Source organism: Phoenix dactylifera, chromosome 16 (genome assembly GCF_009389715.1).
Source record: "Phoenix dactylifera cultivar Barhee BC4 chromosome 16, palm_55x_up_171113_PBpolish2nd_filt_p, whole genome shotgun sequence".
Lineage (NCBI taxonomy): Eukaryota > Viridiplantae > Streptophyta > Magnoliopsida > Arecales > Arecaceae > Phoenix > Phoenix dactylifera.
Window position 1 is genome coordinate 8,606,424 of NC_052407.1, and position 18,085 is coordinate 8,624,508.

Sequence of the window (18,085 nt, forward strand, 5' to 3'; positions counted from 1 at the left end):
TGTTGAAAATCAAAAGCACCAGAGCTTTTTAATGTTCAGAATTTTGTCATATGTTTTCATTTTTCAGATAACTTTAAATCATTTAATATTTTATATAGGAAATGCTCATATATGTAGAAACTGGTGGTGGATATTTAGCTGAAATTCAGCATTTACAAAATGCAAATATTTTCACAAATTTGAGCTTCAATTTGTATGTTGCTGCAGAATGCTGTTCTAGCGCTGGATGATTCAATTCTAGATGCTGATCAAGTAGAAAATCTCATAAAGTTCTGTCCAACAAAGGAGGAGATGGAGCTTCTTAAGGTGTATATAATAAAATAAATTACAGTCCCTTTTCTTATTATCCATTCATTTCTTTGGTTAAAAAGTTCTATCTTTCATTAAACAAGTCTCCTAAAGAAATCTTCTAATTATGTTGTACACCATTTGGCTATTAGGGCTACACGGGCAACAAGGAGAATCTTGGAAAATGCGAGCTGGTAAACTTTGACATTTTTAGCTTATGAGGTTGCATTACTGCTTTCATAAGATTAAAGATAGCCCCAAAAAAAAGTGCTATTATTAGTGTCTCAAATTTGGTATAAAGATAAGGAGTACAGTATATTAGCTACATCAACATCGAAAACAGATACATAAACAAGTCAATTTTGTAAGCATGGTAGAAGAAATGGGAAGGGAGAAAAATTCATAAAATATGGTGCATCTTTAAAGACCAGCAACAAAAAGGTCAAAATTTATCAATGTTTATTGAGATCATTTTTTTCTACAGCTTACATTTCTAATCATATAATCACTTAAACTCTGTAACTATCATATAAGACTCTCAGATTGTGGTTTCACTTTGCAGTAAATAATAAACTAATACTCCCTTTAGAACTTCACTAAAATATTTTTCAGATGTATTAAATTTCACAGATTGTAGACCTTATCCATATGCAAATTATTGAAGTCTCCTAAGACCCGCATCCCGGACTCAAGCTCATGATCTCATGATTGCTCACTTCATTTTTTAATATCATTTAATATCATAAGATAATAAATTTTTGGTTTAGAATTCAAACGCTAGGCATTTTAAGGTGATCGACTTTCTTCCATTCAAGAAGCTTGTTGACAATAACCAGGCCTATTGGACCTAACAAGCATAAGAAAAATCCCACAATTTATGATTATTTAATTATAAAATTTATTTTGAAACAAATTTTTAAGGCTTGATTTTCTTTTTTATTTTTATTGAGGAAAAATTATTATAACTCTGCAATCTTTTTATGGGAATATTTCAAGTTAATATCATATCACATGATTTTTTTGGATTTTTTGTGTGTATACCCTTATAAATATATGAAATTGCATGAATACCCTCACAAATTTACTACTTGCATGGATACCATCGTTAATTATTCTTTTTACATGTATATCCTTATCTTTAATTACATAAATATCCTCACAAATTTATTACTTGCATGCAAGGTTCGCCGAACCGATACTGGGACCCGTATCGGTCGGCGCTCGGTACGGTTCTGTATCGGACCGAACCGGTAGAGCAGTGGCAGGTGGCCCGTACCCAACCCAGTTCGAAATCGGGTTGACTCCGGTTCGCACCGAGTCGGCACTGAATTGGCCAGTTCTGCCCTATTCTGGGCAGTAAAGGATCGGTTCTGGCCGGTAGGAGCCGGAACCGAATATGAATGACGAATATATCCGGTTTCGCATCAGGTCGATTTGGTACTACCTGAATCGGATGGTTCAACCTGGTTCGGCAGACCTTGCTTGCATGTATACTCTTATAAGTTATTTGTCTTTGTGTGTACACTCCTATAAATTATTATTTTTTGTATGTATTCCCTTAACTTAATAAAGATAGACATGCGAAGACAAATAATTTATAAGGATATATGCAAATAATAAATTTGTGAAAGCATATATTGCAAAAAAAAATAAATTTGCAAGGTCATACATACAATTTCAGATATTTATAAGGGTAAATATGCAAAAAATATTTTTTAATAAAACAAGAATTTATAAAAAGCTAATGATTAGCACTAATAATTTTATTATTATTAATTTTTGTGGAAAAAATTATTGCAACAAAAGTTCGATTGATTGCTCTAAAAAAATATTTTAGGCCTAATAGTTTATACTTTCTTATTTTGGAGCTGGCGGGGACCCTCCGATGCCTAAGTCAGAATAACGAGGCAACGATATGGATGGAAGAGGGTTTCAACAGAAGGTGGCTCTGTAAGTAATATTGCATGCATGAGGTATATTATCGTATATACTTGAGGTACCCCAGGTTGCCCCTTTATATAGGAGAGCTCATTTTGTCATTACCTAGGCTGACATGGCGTACAATGATGGCCAGACAATGACCGATGGTACGACCACAGTGTAAGAGTCAGTCTGCATGGGTGGCGTGCAACGTAGGTCTGGCGCAGGGCGTGGTGTTGCCACAACTGTGGGTTGCTAGGGTTGTCGGTTGTTAGGACTATCAATCCTTGTCCATATGTGCTGATTGTTCTCCTCAGTTGGTAATGGCTCTCCGGCTGGTTGGCTCCTGGTCGGGGCCGAAATCATTCACCTCGGTTTATGTGCGAGGTCAAGAAGGTCGGTCTGGCTTGAGGTCGAGGTGTCCAACATTACTTCCATCACTTATCCCCTACTTGTGAGGCCTAACTGCATTCTGGTTCTGGCAATAGAAGTCGAGCCGTCACCTTGATCGAGAGCGAGACCTTTGTCTGGGGCATTAAGTGCGTTGATCGGTCTTTCCGAAGCGTCGTCGGATCTAGGCCATCCCAAGACGTCATCATTATAGGGCAACTTCGAGATGCTATTAATGTAGTGATCTGGCGGATCACCCACGTCGTACCTCAAGCTGACATGTGGCTCGATTTGTCCAGTAGCTGGCTGGTGCTTCGATCGGGGTCGTCCGTGTCCCTATATAAGGGCGTCCCGGCATCCCCAACCTTCACCCTCTACTTCTTGCTCCATTTTCTCCACCTGAGTGCTCGAGCGTCTGGTCCCCACGTGGTGCTTTGGTGAAGTCATTCGTCTCCGGCTCCAGCATCCTCCGTGCTTCTCCATTTCTGGTAGATTTTCGCTCCTTGGCTGCTCGACCCTTCTGTGTCTTCTCCCTTGCTATCATGTCTTCTCTGTCCTTCTTCATCTTTCTCACCATGATTGATAGTGAGGTTAATGCCTTGGAGGGGAGTCGATCGTCGTACCATTCCCCCAAGCTTGGAAGCCGTCATCTTCGACTAAGTCCGAGGTCCAATCGGGCCCAGGCCACTAGGTGTCCATCCTCACACAAGAGGAGATGGACCTTGTCCGAGCCTAGCATTTTATTCCTCCTAAGTTCGTCTTCGAGCTTGCCGGTCCCAATGGCCGGGTTACCCGATCTCCTTCTCGGCTCGGCTTGTACGAGGAGACTTTGAGGGTCGGGCTGAGACTACTTCTCCACCCCTTCTTTGTCAACGGGGATGGACTTCTCCGGCCTTGATGATGACGACGACGATAGTGTCAGTGAAGGTGGGAGTGACGACATCGGCGACCCCGTTGACGGCGAAAGTGGCAACATCGGTCGTGGTGAAGGCGCCAATGGGGGTAAAGGCGAAGGATGAAGCCTTTCACCTCGTCATTTTTGCTTTTTTTTTCTTGGATTAGTCGAGCTTGATGTACTTTTTTTTTGGTTTGGCCTCTACTGAGGTCAGTATAAAAGGTTCAAAAGTAATGAGAGTGGGAGAATTTATCAAGTACCTATGTTCGATTTTCATTCTTCCCATTTACTTTTGCTTGACTTTAGGTTGTCACTCCAAGCTTTAACTCTTTTGGCCCTTTTTGCCTAACTCCTGCTGAGGTCAATGTATATATTGAAAGATAATAAAAAGTAAAAATTTTTCCAAAGAACCTGACTTCGGTCTTTACTTGTGTTGGTCGTTCCTTGGTTTGAGTTCAGGTTGTCGCACCGAACCCTCCTCTTTGTGGAGCTTTAGGTTGTGTTGGACTCCTCGGTCGGTCTTCTCGGAGTTCGGCTCTCAGAAAATTCTGAGTGAGCTCAGCTGAAGGTCCTAGGTCGGCCCGAGGTATCTCCTTTCTTGATCATCTCTGGATTATCCCGGAGGCATTCCTGGACTATGGTCCTAGAGGAATTCTGAGTGGGCTCGATCTTCTGCTCGGAGCGTTTCCGACTTAAAGAGGTTAGTTGGCACGTTAAGCCTTTGGCACGGCGGCTGATCTTCTGCTTGGGCCGTTTTCGATCTGAAAAGATCGGTTGGCATGCGAAGCCTTTAGTGCGGGATAGGTCTCTTGCTTGGGCTGTTTTCGACTTGAAGAGGTCAATTGGCGTACTAAGCCTTCGGCACGGCAACCGGTCTTCTACTTGGGCTGTTTTCGACTTGAAGAGGTCGGCTGGCACGGCAACTGGTTTTTTGCTCGGGCTGTTTTCGACCTAAAGAGGTTGATTGGCGCGCCAAGCCTTTGGCGGAGAGGCTGACTTACTCGGGCCATTTTCGACCTGAAGAGGTCGGTTGGTATACCAAGCCTTCGGCACGGGGGCTGGCCTTCTCATCTCTGGACTACGGTTCAAGAGGCATCCTTGGACTGAGGTCTCAGAGGAATTTCGAGTGGGTTTGGTCTTAAGGAGACCCTGGGCATCCCTAGGGTGTCTTTTTTGTTGGAGCCCAGGCGTCCCAGTCGAACTCGATTGCCATAGTTGTCTGATCTAAAAGACAAACACAATGTGAGAATTTTTATTGAAAATAAGTTCGGACTACAATGGGCCTTATTGATAATAGGTCGAAGGCTGTAGGAGTTCCAAATCGATGGGATTGGGGCGCCGTCGAGGTGCTTCAGCCTATACGTCGAAGACCTTCAGTTGTAGGACTCCGAGCTCCATTAAAGGCTTGAGTCCGATGATAAGTGCCTCGTACTTAGTTTCATTATTTGAGGCCAAGAATTCAAATCGGACAGTGTACTCCGTGATTACTCCGTCAGGGCTAGTGAGTGTGGGACCGGCCTTGTTGCCTCTCGGGCCTGATGATCTGTTCACTTGCAGGATCCATGGCCGCCCTATGGTCTTCTTTTTGTGGAGCTCGGCTACACGAGGCACTTGGGCCTTGGCAGATTTGCCAGTGATGGTGTTGATGACACTTGCTATTGGGAGATTATCAATTTGTTCTAGGGGCGGCGGATCAGAGGCTGAGACAAGCGCTCCTTGGCCTTGCCAAGCACGCACATATAAGTCCAGCCACCAGCCAAATGCATGCTTCCTTGAGCTGAATGCAATCCGCGGTGTCATAGCCACGATTTTGGTGAAAGCGGTAGTACTTCTAACCTCTCTTGGGCGTTGTGTCTTTCATCGGATGCGGAGGGCACATATAGCTTTAGCTTTCAACCTCTATGAGGATCTGGGTCCTCGAGGTAGTGAGAGGGGTGTATCTTTCGAACTTCTGCGCAAGGCTCTCAGGCCGTTGCGAGCCCTTTTCGCACCGAGGTGAAACACTCCTCGGCTCCCTTCTCTCTTCGCGCCTCCTCTTGCTTCCTTGGGGAGGTCTCCTGCCTACGACCTTGTGACAGGAAGCAATGGATTTCTTTGCGCTGGTGTATTTGTTGGCCCGCGCCAACATTTCAGCGAAGTCAACGGAAAAATGCTTTTCCAAGGAGAAGAGAAAGCTTGATGGCCGCAGGCCGCTCTTCATCGCCAACATCGCACCGACTGATCCAGATCGCGAACTTTCAGTATCGCCACATTGAAGCGGTTGATGTATTCTCTAAAAGATTCTCTCTCCCTCTATTTGATGTCGAGTAGCGCGTCCGAGCTGCGCAGTCGTCTTCGACTGGAGACGAAGTGTGTCGCGAAGAGGTGGGTGAGCTGCTCAAAGGGGTGGACAGATTCAGGCCAAAGCTCGAAGAACCAGAATCGAGTCGTCTTGCGAAGGGTCGCAAGGAATGCCTTGCAAAGTATGACATCAGTGGCTTCGTACAGCATCATGAGAGCTTTGAAGCTCTCCAGGTGATCCAGTGGATCCGATGTGCCATTGTACGGGTCCACTTGCGGCATCTTGAACCGAGATGGGATTGGTTCCTCCATGATTTGCTGGGACGAGGGCTTCGAGGAGAAGCTGAGGTCATTGTACGCCCTTGGAGCTTGTCCCCTAAGGGTTTGAATATGTCAGCCCATCTTGTCGATTCTCCTATTGAGGTCGACATCCCACTGAGGCGAGGCTCCATGTGGGGAGGAGGCGACATGCTCGAAGTGTGTCCTCGCCAGAATGGGGGTTTGGTGTATACTGTTTCCCATCCTGATCAAGACTGCTCCATTGGATGCGTCGACTCTGATGCGACTGCTTGAGATTCTGGTCTTGAGAGCAGTGGCTGACCAGATGCATGTAGTGCATGCCAATTAAGAGTGGAGGCAGGGTTGACCGGATTTTGGCCGGACTGGCTCTGGTCGTGCTGTTGCTTGCTGCAGGCCCTGGCCTGCTTCGGTCAGCGCCTGCACCTGTTAATTGAGCAGGTTGAACTGCTTATTGCCCATAGGCACGATGAGTTGTTCTGGCGAAGCAGACTCCGAGCTCTACAATGATCCTTGGGTGGTCAGAGCGCGGCGTTACAAAGCTCGCAATGCACCGTGGGCTTCTCATGACCTCATGTTGGATATCTCTTCCTTTGATTGATGTTGATACGACTAGGGCAGGGCCCTCCTTCTAGCGTCAATCTGTTGCCGCTGAATTTGGACCAAGATGAGAGCGCAGCTCGGACAATCCTGAGGTCGGCTGGAGGCGAGTTGAGCAGGCTGGTTGACGTGTCGAGTACTGGTCTCCTCGGCTGGTGGCTTGTAAGAAGTCTACTTGCTAGAGAGTTTCCGGCAGGAGACCCTCCAATGCCTAAGTCAGAATAACGAGACAACAATATGAAAGAGAGAGGGTTTCAACAGAGAGTGGCTCTGTGAGTAATATTGCATGCATGAGGTATATTATCGTGCATACCTGAGGTCCCCCGGGCTACCCCTTTATATAGGAGAGCTTATTTTGGCATTACTTAGGCTGATGTGGCATACAATAATGGCCAAGTAATGGCTGGTGGTACGGCTACGGTGCGAGAGTCAGACTATGTGGGCAGCGTGCAGCATAGGTCTGGTGCAGGGCATGATGCTGCCACGACTGCGGGTTGCCAGGACTGTCGGTTGTTAGGACTATCAGCCCTTGTTGACATATGCTCATTGTTCTCCTCGGCTAATGGCTTTCCGGCTGGTCGGCTTCTCGGCTGGGGCCATTAGCCTAAGTACATTGAGCATTTCTTGATGAATTGTTAAAAGGTTTGAATAGCCTAAGTACCTTTATTTGTATCCACTTGCATTTGTACCACTTTATTTGGCGATCAGGTCATTTTGATGGTCTTTGCATACCTACTCTCTTTTTAGTCCCTAGTTATGCTTCACTCCTAATGCCATGTTAACTATGTGATTTTAAAAGTCATATAATTTTTTTGCTAAAATTGGTTGTGTCTTGCAAAATCTCTAAGGTCTATATCCATTTTTATGAGTTGTTTTACCAGTTAGGTTGAGATATTCTGATTATGTGTGACCTTGTTTGTGCATTTCAAGATAAATGGTGATCTCATGTCTATTATGGTCATTTAACATGTTAATGATTTATTACTCTTTACAAATGTGTGCGCTCACACATATTTAATGGACTTACGTATGTCTATATATATATTGTATGAATCAATCATTATGTAAATCATTCAAGGGTTTCCCATCAAGCAACTGTTTCACAAAACTTCTGATATTTTTGCCTGCAGTACTTCTTAGAGTTGATGAAAGTGCCACGGGTTGAATCTAAGTTAAGAGTGTTTGCTTTCAAGATTCAATTTGGCTCTCAGGTTGCATAGCATTTCTTCTTTCATATTCATCAAAATTATCATGCTTGATGAAGTTCCTTTGATTTGTTATTCTGCCTCTCTCTTTTTCCTTTTCAGATCTCAGATATTAGAAAGAATTTGTACACAGTAGATGCTTCATGTGAAGAGGTATATGTCCAGTATTACCAAAAGTCTTAGATTTTGAATGTATATCTTTTACTAGCTACTACTTTCTGTATGACGTGTTAGATTAGGGGATCTGACAAGCTAAAGGAAATCATGAAGAAAATTCTATATCTCGGGAATGCACTAAACCAGGGAACAGCAAGAGGTAATGAAGTTTCTCGTGCTCTCAGAAGATTATTGGTATTTGATAAAGGACACTGCAATAAGATTGATAGGTTGTTTTATGGTAATGTTTGGAGGCTTTTTGTAACCACGCTAGAGATACACATATTTTGAGAATGCATTTGTTCCTTGACTGTTGTATGCATGTAAGACACATTGCATAAGTTTGACTTCATAAGTCTCATTATCGACAAATGACACTATAATGATGATTTTTTAAAAGCATTATAAAGGTTTATTCTTGGTAACTTAATTTTTCTGGTCACAACATGGTCAAACAGTTTGTTGATATCTGATTTGAATGTGTGATGTGGATTATAATTAGTTAAGGGTCTATGGTTATAAAGTAAGTGTTAGAATTAGTTTACATAAATCAATTGTGCAGATTAAATCAAGGTCTTTTGGTGTTTGAGTCATTTTAATATATGTAGGAGTAGGGTCCTCCCTAAGATATCAACAGATGTGTGTAAGGAAATGACTAAAACTTCTATTCTTCCTTCTTATTCCTCTTTGTTGTTCCTCTTTCTTCTCTATTTACTATCTTCTAGTTCAATGAGAGATTTTCTAAGAAAAAGTCTGAAATTAAATGGAAAAACGTTTAGGATTACCCCCATAAAGATTAAGTCTGAACAGAATTTATACTCAAAGTTATTATTCTCTTTCTTTTCTTCCCAATTTGTCTTTCTTTGTTATATTTGTTTAAAATGTTCTTTTAATTTCATTGGCATGTGTCAAGACCCTAAAATATGCAACTTTGCGTCATCTTAACCTCTACTTAAAGTAGTACTCATATGATGTAGTTACAACTTACAATACATTCCACAAACATTGGCTATCGCCATGATATAGTGCTTGATTTGTATCAATTTCACATCTGTGTGATCTAGAGCATCTCCACATCCCCTATTTTTATGGTTTTGCTTTCTGTTTTGTTCCGTTGTATTTCTATGACTAACCCACAGCGTCATCACTCGATCATATCTTCCAACCTAGTAGGAAAAGCTCTTAGTCTTCTCCACACCTAGCGAGATAAAATTCTTTACCTCTATGAATCCTATTCATTGTAATAATTGAGTCCTATCCTATTTTTTCTTACATGGGTTTGTTCAGAATGTTCAATACTTCAATTGTTATATGTGTTTTTTAATGAATTGTCCTGTTTTACCTCGGTTTATGTTATGCATAACTAAGGATGGAATTATCATGGTGCAGATAACATGCTAGCTTGACGTTGGCACAATTCATATCATGTCATGCCATTCCATGCCAGTGCTTGGCACACATTGACATGATAGTATGCCAAATACTTGCCATTTGAATATGATTTTCTTGCATCCATTTGAATTAGATTACTATTGCATATACTTGGTATTGCTAGTCTTCATCATATATAGTTCATGATATCATTTTGTCGGACCCTTCTATAATAATTTTTTTTCTTTTTCATGCATGATTCAAATGGCATCGCAAGGAGTAGGCATATTAACATTCTAGGATTTCTCATGCATCTCTTTATTCTGAATTTATGTTCAACATTTTGGATTGAAGATGTTTTCAGCTTCTTCTACCTCATGAAATTCCAAAATTTAAGGCCATTTTCCTACTAGCAAGCTTCCATCCCTGTCCTTTCTTTTCAGTGCATCTCGCTTTTTATCTAGGCCTCCCTCTAATTTTATTTTCTTTACCCTAATTTGCATGATGTAAATCTTATTGTTTGATCCCTCTTCTTCTGTCAATATCATTTTATTGTACTCTATATATGTTATTTTATGAATACCATTCCAGTATTTACTCACTAAATCACCCCCCCCCCAAACCATGTTTTTCTGTCGACTTTTTTTGCTGGAGAAGCTTGAGATACAAATAGATCTACCTGCTTTAATGGTATAATGGTATCTTTAGGCATCAAAGCATACACCATTATATGTGGACCTTAATAAAGTTCAATCTGTTTATCAACAATATGATCTTAGGCAAGTCTTGTCCATTTTATTTTTTCCAGAAATGAGAGTTATGCTTTATCTTTCTCCTTTTCGTTTCCCTAGAAATGTATTAATAATGCTTCACTTACAGGTTCAGCTATTGGTTTCCATTTGGACAGCCTTCTAAAACTGACAGATACTCGTGCTACTAACAATAAAATGACATTAATGCATTATTTATGCAAGGTATGGATACAATGGATTTCTGTTTGTACATGGCCTGAAAGTGTTTTTATGGATGAGTGGCTATATCTGCTTGATAGGAAAATGCAATTCCTTTCCTATTGATCTATGTTCTATACCTGCACGATTTAATTTTATGCGATTTTCATTCTGTATGTATGCCAGTTAATGTCTATAAAATAAGTTTTCTACCTGGAATCATCATATGAGCTCATGACTCTGGGTGGATAGTGCCACAGAATTTGATTACATATGATTCAAAATCCCACATAATATGGAGCCATTTTAAAGAAACGCTTCTGTTTTTCAATTTGATGAATGAAACTTATTGTGTTATATACCAATTTCAGCTTATGTTGCACAAACTGTTTAACAAGAAATTTTCAAGAATGTGCAAAACTGCAATCGCAATAATAGATGGCAATGATCTTGACTTGAAACGTCTTTTTTGTTTTTTAGAATTTCACACCATCCACTATTGTTATTATGGTATTTGCACCTGATGGATTTGCATGTTAGTTTGTCAGTTTTTATTACTACCTCATCATAATATACTAGACTATTATCTATTAACTGATATAATTTATGTGAGTACACTAATGGTATGCTTAAAATTATGCATAATATATATTCTTTTGTTTTAGTATTTTTTTTAATTGTTTTTTCATATCTATCCATTATTCTTAGGTTGTTGTTTTTCTTTCCCCTTTATTTTATGCTTAGAATTGCCTTTGCTAGAAACTTGGCACCATGTGATGGCTGACATCAGGTTAAGCTGGTTGTATCTTATACTTTAATCCATCAAAACATGACCCGTGTATCTGGAAAAAACTTGCTGGCGGAGGTTAGGTATTCTGGTTTCTTCCTCTTGGTTTGTAAAAGAAAGGCCTCATATGTATGTTGTTATCAGTTTTGGCTCCTATAGTATAAATCCTTTGGAAAATCCAAAATTGACTGGAACCGGTCCGTATTATGGTTGTATGTGGAACTCCAAAATTTAACTTTGTTAAATTTGATACCCTAGATACTGTAAGATCAAGGCACTTTATATTCTCATGCATTTAGAATTACTGATTTCAAGGTTGAAGTACTTTTACCTGTATCTTACTGCTACGGTCCTGTGCATTACTGTGTGTATGATGCCGTTCGCACTTTACACTACACGCAGTATGCCTATTCGTGCCAGCAGCAGAAGAGAGGTGTGTTACCATATATCAGCACACTACCATGCCAAGGGGCATACATATACCAGTACCTTACCTATACGATATGACCAGTATCGGCGGTATGCACCAGTTCTTGAATTTTTGGTTGGTATAGTTGGTTATTCAATGTTGACCATGCAAGTTTGGTGTCAATAAGATAAGTTTCTGTCCCAACTTTTCCAGGCTTACGATACCTCCCTCAATTGCAAGAGATTCCTCATCACAAAGCTAACATCATCTCAATAGCTGAAATTAGATTGAGGACAGGGCAAAAAAATCTAAGATGTTGTTGGATTGCACTTTGTTCCATAAGACATCATTTTTAGATTGACCAGGCTTGCTGTTCAAACTTCAAACTCAAGGTTTTCATGTTTGATAATGGTCACTGACTCACTGTCACATTTTCTTTGACATTGAAACTGTGACTGTGAAGAATGTCCTTGTATCTACCATCATACTACAGATTAGATGCCCTTGAAAATGCTGAAAATGTTATAGGTTTGCATATATGAGGTTATGTTCATGATTGGAAAATTCTTCTTGCGAACTAAAAATTTGGTTGTCGCAGAATGATGCCATGCTTGTGAACAATAGTACACCAATTATTTAAGTTCTATGGAGCAAATGATGGATCCATCATAGGTGGAGTAACATGGGTGGCATAATTGAATATCAGGTTAGTTAACATTCATGTGATACAAGCGCAGACTATAGACAGGAAAACACATCAAATGGAAGGAGTAAAAATATCTTTTTTCGAAATAATTGTCAATCTAGTCTGGTCTCTAACTGGAAACTAGTTTATTTCTTCATGGTAGTCATGCTTCATAAATTTTTGCTAGTTCATAAGCACTTTACCATCATTCTAATGTGTGAATTTTATGTTTTCTTATTTTTAATGAGCTTTCATACGTTTATGCTAAACTCCATCTAAATTTACTCCGTTAGGTCCTTGCTGAAAAGTCACCAGATCTTCTAGACTTTCATGATGATCTTACCAGCTTGGAAGCTGCATCAAGGGTACCAAAATGTTGTTATTATTGTTGTTGATCTTGATAATGCGATAGTTTTCACTTCTAATAGCTAGTTGTAAATAGATACAATTGAAGTTTTTGGCTGAAGAACAACAAGCCCTTGTTAAAGGGTTAGAGAAAGTTGAGCTGGAGCTGACTGCTTCAGAAAGTGATGGCCCCGTATCAGAAATTTTCCGCAAGGTATAGCAATGAATGCAAGCTCAATGATATTATATAGAAATTAGTATAAATATACTTCACATGTTTTGTTAGAGGTAGCGATGTCTTTCTTCTCTCACACTCTCTCCCACACACACACACACATGCATGTGGCCGTGCATAAACACACACACACACGGATTCTCACTGAAACCTGAAGCGCAGTTCTATGAAGCATACTGAGACATTGTCACAAGTTCCTTGGATGTATTATTTCCCTCAGTGCAATATCATATCTTTTGAATTTTTTTGTTTCCTGAGAAATATTTATGATATTTTTTTAAAAAAATCATATTGCTTCACTCTTCTTTTACCATATGAACAACATGCATGCTGTTGTAGACTTTGAAGGAGTTCACTGCTCTTGCTGGAGCTGAAGTGCGTTCGCTAACATCACTTTATAATGCAGTGGTATGACACTGAACTTGTATTTTCTAAACCAAGTTTCTATGTAATGCTGCAATTCTTCTGTGAATTATAACAATTGCCTTAAATGCTGACAGGGTAAAAATGCAGATGCACTTGCCTTGTATTTTGGTGAAGATCCTGCGCGTTGTTCCTTTGAACAAGGTAATTCTTATCTGTATATCTTTTTGAACAAATCATCCTGCTTGCTGCATATTTCAAGAAGATCTAAAATCTTGATAATTTTCTATTTATATGTTTTCTGTATATATCCATTTCCTTGTATTTGCTTTCCTGCATTTCATACTTAATTTGTAGTTTTTACTCTGTAAATATTTTTGGTAAGAAAAAAAACATCAGAAATTGTGTCACTCTCTGTTGGCATCTTTCCACTTGCCTGGGATATACCACAAGGGCATGCTGGGTGATCATCCATTTATTCAGGGCTTATTTTTCTTCCCTTCTTTACATCAAATTCTCACTATAAGTAAGAAAAAGAAGTAATCTAGGATGCCCGTCTTAATGTTTTGAAAAATAACTGTTGGTTTTGCCATTGTATTTCTTTTCCTTTTTCCCAGTAAGTTGGAAGTGATAATTGAGATAGATATTTAAGCATAAGAATATATGACACATTTGTTTTTGATTATGCTATGTTTACATGTTGACCTGCACCATCTGCTGCTAAATTCCCTGTCATCCTCTACACCGCAGCATGTTCCTCTTTTCAGAAATATATCATCATACTGTTTATCAGTTTTCAGTTCTTCATAATTATGAACTAATCTCTGTTTACCAAAAATATTGCAGTTATTACTACGCTCCTGAATTTTGTGAAGATGTTTCGGCGGGCCCATGAGGAGAACTGCAAGCAGGCTGAACTTGAGAAGAAGAAAGCTCAGAGAGAGGCTGAAATGGAAAAATCGAAAGATGTGAGCCCAGCAAAAAGAATTTGCTAGATTATCTCTAATTTGCTCTCTTTGGCATGTGAGTTTGATTATTTTGTGCTTGAGAAATCCATGTTCTCGTATTTGGTGATCCAAGATTTTGCACGGGGCATGATGATTACAGAACTGGGACAACTTCCGCTCCAAATGTTGCATCAAAATCACTATGCAGGTTAACTTGCAATGGTAAATTTTTTTGACTTTGTTATTGTGCTTTTTTATCTATCCATCTTCAAACCCACCTACGCTGGGGGAAAAAATAGTGATGCACACTTTGATACAGTAGCCCTTTTCTACAGGTACTTTTCATCTTGTAGCTGACAGGAGATGTGTGTTGCCTATTTTCTACAGGTACTTTTCAGACCAGTGCTGATCCCTGGCAGGCTCATGAGGCCTCCGATTCAATACTCTGACTTTTGTACAAAGCTAACCCCACAGCTCATTTGATTATTTTTGTATATTTTCTGTTTATTCCATTCCCCCCTGTTTAGATGCAAGCAGGAATAGGTTAGAAGCTGTTGTACAGTAGCAATGAAAGAAATGTGAGAGCACGAAATGCGCCTTTTCCCCTTAGTAAGTAGGTCACACACAGAAATATCTTTTTATTGTATCCTCATCAGTAATTTTGTAATTCAAGATAGATCAGGCAGTGAGAAGTAAAATTTTGTTGCTCATGATGCCTTTTTTTCCTTCTCCCTCTTCATCTTCCTCCTCTTCTGCCATCAATATTGAGACTTCAGGCTTCAAAGAATGCTAACATCAGGTATACCAGTCATATGTTATTAGGATTTTACTTTGAAGTAATTGAAATTTTGATGTAACATCTCAGTTGATGCACGCTGGTTTTAATGCACAGCAAGTGGTATGCAATGCTGATATGATGTGATACAATGTGGTATATGAAAACAGGTAGTTATTTCATTTATGTTAGCAACAGACATTGCTATTGGTCAAATGACAAAGGTTTGTCATGTTCGTTTTCTCTATGTGCTGACATTTGTACAAAGATTAATCTAACAGGGTAAGTTACAATTCTTCTTTGTTTTCGCATTATATTTTCTTCTTTGTTTTTGCATTATATTTTATCTTTGTAAAAATTCTAAACTTTGCCAATGTAGTGTATGCTATATGACTCTATGAGACTTGGACCAGATTAATTCACAGTGATAGGCTACTCTGGTATTTCTGTTTCAATATGTGTATGCTCACGTGCGCATGTGTATAATATCCATTATTTACTTCTCACATATCAACATTTGGTATGTACTCTAAATGCAACATTCATATGATCCTTATTTTTTTTTAATTATTTTATTAAAGAAGAGTAGGGTCATGAAACATGTCACTTGTGTTTCTATATCTCTGCCTCACCTTGTTTTGTGTGAATTTTTCATTCTATGCTTCTGCATCTTAAGATATGCTAAACTTTGAACCACAGCAGCAACCAATTCATAATTTTTGCATTTTTCAGAGATTTGGAGAAGGAATCAGTATGTGAAAGTGAGGTGGTCATTGCTTGTCTACATCTATATGAAAAACCATTGCATCAAAAATTTATCCTTTCTTTTTCTTTTTTGGTAGACGTCCTTTCTTTTTCAGTTGACTTAACTTAAAAAATATGCAACCGGGAAGGTATTTCTTTTGTACTTTAATTAATAGGGTTATGTACGCCAAAACCTTCTATGCAATGATGATGATATATGCACTGTTTATTTGTCTGCAATTGGGTCGGTTGCAAGTGCAGATTCTGCAACTGAATTGTAGACATTCCAAAAAACTGTTTGGATACTTGCAATTAAATCGAAATACATCTTTGCTTGCCTGCAATTGCAACCGCAAGTTATATTTGAATTGCCAAAAAGGTTTCAAATCTTATTTTGGAATTTTAGGTGAAATTGATTATAGATTCAACTACAAGATTTGTTGCAATTGAAAACAGTCCTGAAAGGAGTCCCTCACCACTCTCCGACCATTTTTTGAAATTTACTATAATACAATTTTGATATGTTAAATATATATTAATTATTTTAGTAAATATACTATAAGTTATAATTTTATTATAATAATATTAATTATATAACTAATTTTATAAAAATTATAACACTATAATATTTATTGCCACAATATTAGTAATATAATTATATAACTATTATTTTTATTGTTATTGTGTCATAATTTATTTTTATTGTAATCTATGTATAATTGAAACAGAAATAGTTTTTGCAACTGCAATTCTTATTATAACATTTCTAATTACAGCACGTATTTAAATTGCAGGCAAACAAACAGCCCAGGGGATGAAGAGTAGACTGTTGCATTTGAGCTAGAAATTGTTAGTTTCCCTATTACAACTATTAATCACTAATCATTAACTTGGGCTGCTGAAATGAGGATAATATGCACTACTATTAATTGGAAAAGAAACACTAAGAAATGAAAATCGACTATTCTAATTTGTTTTGTTAAGAAAACTTAATAGGCGAGGAAGCAGCAGCAAAAGATATATTATTTTGGGGCAATTAGACTGTCATACAGGCATTTAATAAGTTTCTCTGTGATCATGGATAATCCAACCTGATACCGTACTCCGAATGGTATGCACCATCTAGGGAAAAAATCTCATGTTCGTCGGACAATTGATGATAGCCAGCTTTATCTTGTGCTCTTGAAAGAAATAATGGGCCCGCATAAGGCTGCAGTCCCTCGCTGCTGCATCAAGAATTGTCCGGCTAGCTGGAACTTCTCACGAAGACCTGGCGGGCTGCATTGATGGCAGCTCGCAGCACCAATGTGATGGGAGATCCAGAGACCAGCGTGGGACGACAAGCGAGCTCGACCAGTGGGGGCGAGACCGGACCTCCTCTGGGGGTGGTCGGACTTGCTATCTCGTGGTCGACAGTGGCGCAGGGGGCTCCCTGACAGCTGGTGTGGTCCAGCCACCGCATCTTAGCGGCGGAACTGGATGAGCTCCAACGGCATTTCACCAAAGTGGTGGAGTTGCCGGCTGATCGGGTGGCGAAGGCGCGGAGTGCTTGGGTGACGACGGCGGTGGTCACCCGGAGCCTGGGGCGGCGCTTCCCGGCGGAATGGGTGGCACGAGATCTTCGGAGCCGGGGGAAGCTTCAGTATGATGTTGAGGCGTTTTCAATGGCAGAGGACCTGATGACGTTTCGGTTTAAGTTAGGCGAAGACCGGCCGGCAGCACTAGCAAACGGGCCGTGGCTGGTGGCGGGCCAGCTGGTGGCCATGGAAGAGTAGAAGCCCGACTTCATCCCTGGCGTCCGGATGATGCTCTGGCTCCGGATGCCATATCTTCCACTCGAGTACTGGGAGAGGGACCAGGCGAGTGAGTGCTGTCAACTTGGAGAGGCTCCGGCAGCGGCACATACCTCGGAGGTACAACAGGGGGAGTTGTCAACGAAGGAGCGGAGCAGAGTGGCCGGCTGGTGTTCGGTCTGTGGATGGCCACCAGCCGGGTCCGCCAGCAGCGGGTCGGAGGCGCCAGGAGCAAGGCGAGGAAGGAAGCTGCACGACGGGCCGACTTGAAAGGGCGGGGGTATTGGGCCTGGCCCAAGGAAGCAGGGCTGGCCCTAGCCTGGCGAGCGCCGGATGTGGGCCAGGCTCAGTAAAGCGAGCCAGGTGGACTCCGGGTGACCAGCATCGGCGCGGTGGGAGGCGTCGTATGTCAACACCGGAGATCTGTGGCCTCCCCTTCTCGAGAGCGGGACACTGGTTGTGGGGAGAGTATCGTGCAACGACCTCCTTCCCAGAAGGGGGACGGTCCGGCGGAGCCCTGACGGCGGAGGGGGAGCTGGATCCGGGCAAGGTGGGGGTGTGCAGGGATGAGCACACCCTTAGTCGGAAGCTGGAGCCCGGTACACTTAGGGCCAGAAGGATGTTTCGGAAGGAAAGCATAGGGGTACTCG

The 18,085-nt window shown here is 40.7% G+C and overlaps 1 protein-coding gene across 5 annotated transcripts in view; it reads left to right on the plus strand.

Moving 5' to 3' along the window:
* LOC103700924 (formin-like protein 20) overlaps nucleotides 1–16,031 on the plus strand; it is a 31,457-nt gene extending 15,426 nt beyond the window's left edge. For 2 of the 5 annotated variants that reach the window (XM_039114431.1, XM_039114434.1), the window contains 11 exons: nucleotides 208–306; nucleotides 441–482; nucleotides 7,801–7,881; nucleotides 7,978–8,028; nucleotides 8,110–8,191; nucleotides 10,282–10,376; nucleotides 12,527–12,598; nucleotides 12,676–12,792; nucleotides 13,153–13,221; nucleotides 13,314–13,380; nucleotides 14,023–14,308. In XM_039114431.1, coding sequence (XP_038970359.1) covers nucleotides 208–306; nucleotides 441–482; nucleotides 7,801–7,881; nucleotides 7,978–8,028; nucleotides 8,110–8,191; nucleotides 10,282–10,376; nucleotides 12,527–12,598; nucleotides 12,676–12,792; nucleotides 13,153–13,221; nucleotides 13,314–13,380; nucleotides 14,023–14,171 — 924 coding nt within the window. In that variant the 3' untranslated portion in view covers nucleotides 14,172–14,308. Of the gene's footprint in view, nucleotides 1–207; nucleotides 307–440; nucleotides 483–7,800; nucleotides 7,882–7,977; nucleotides 8,029–8,109; nucleotides 8,192–10,281; nucleotides 10,377–12,146; nucleotides 12,255–12,526; nucleotides 12,599–12,675; nucleotides 12,793–13,152; nucleotides 13,222–13,313; nucleotides 13,381–14,022; nucleotides 14,346–14,458 lie in introns of those variants that run through there. The other 3 variants (XM_039114433.1, XM_039114432.1, XM_039114435.1) reach the window with 3 other exon arrangements.
* Nucleotides 16,032–18,085: the final 2,054 nt, after the last annotated feature.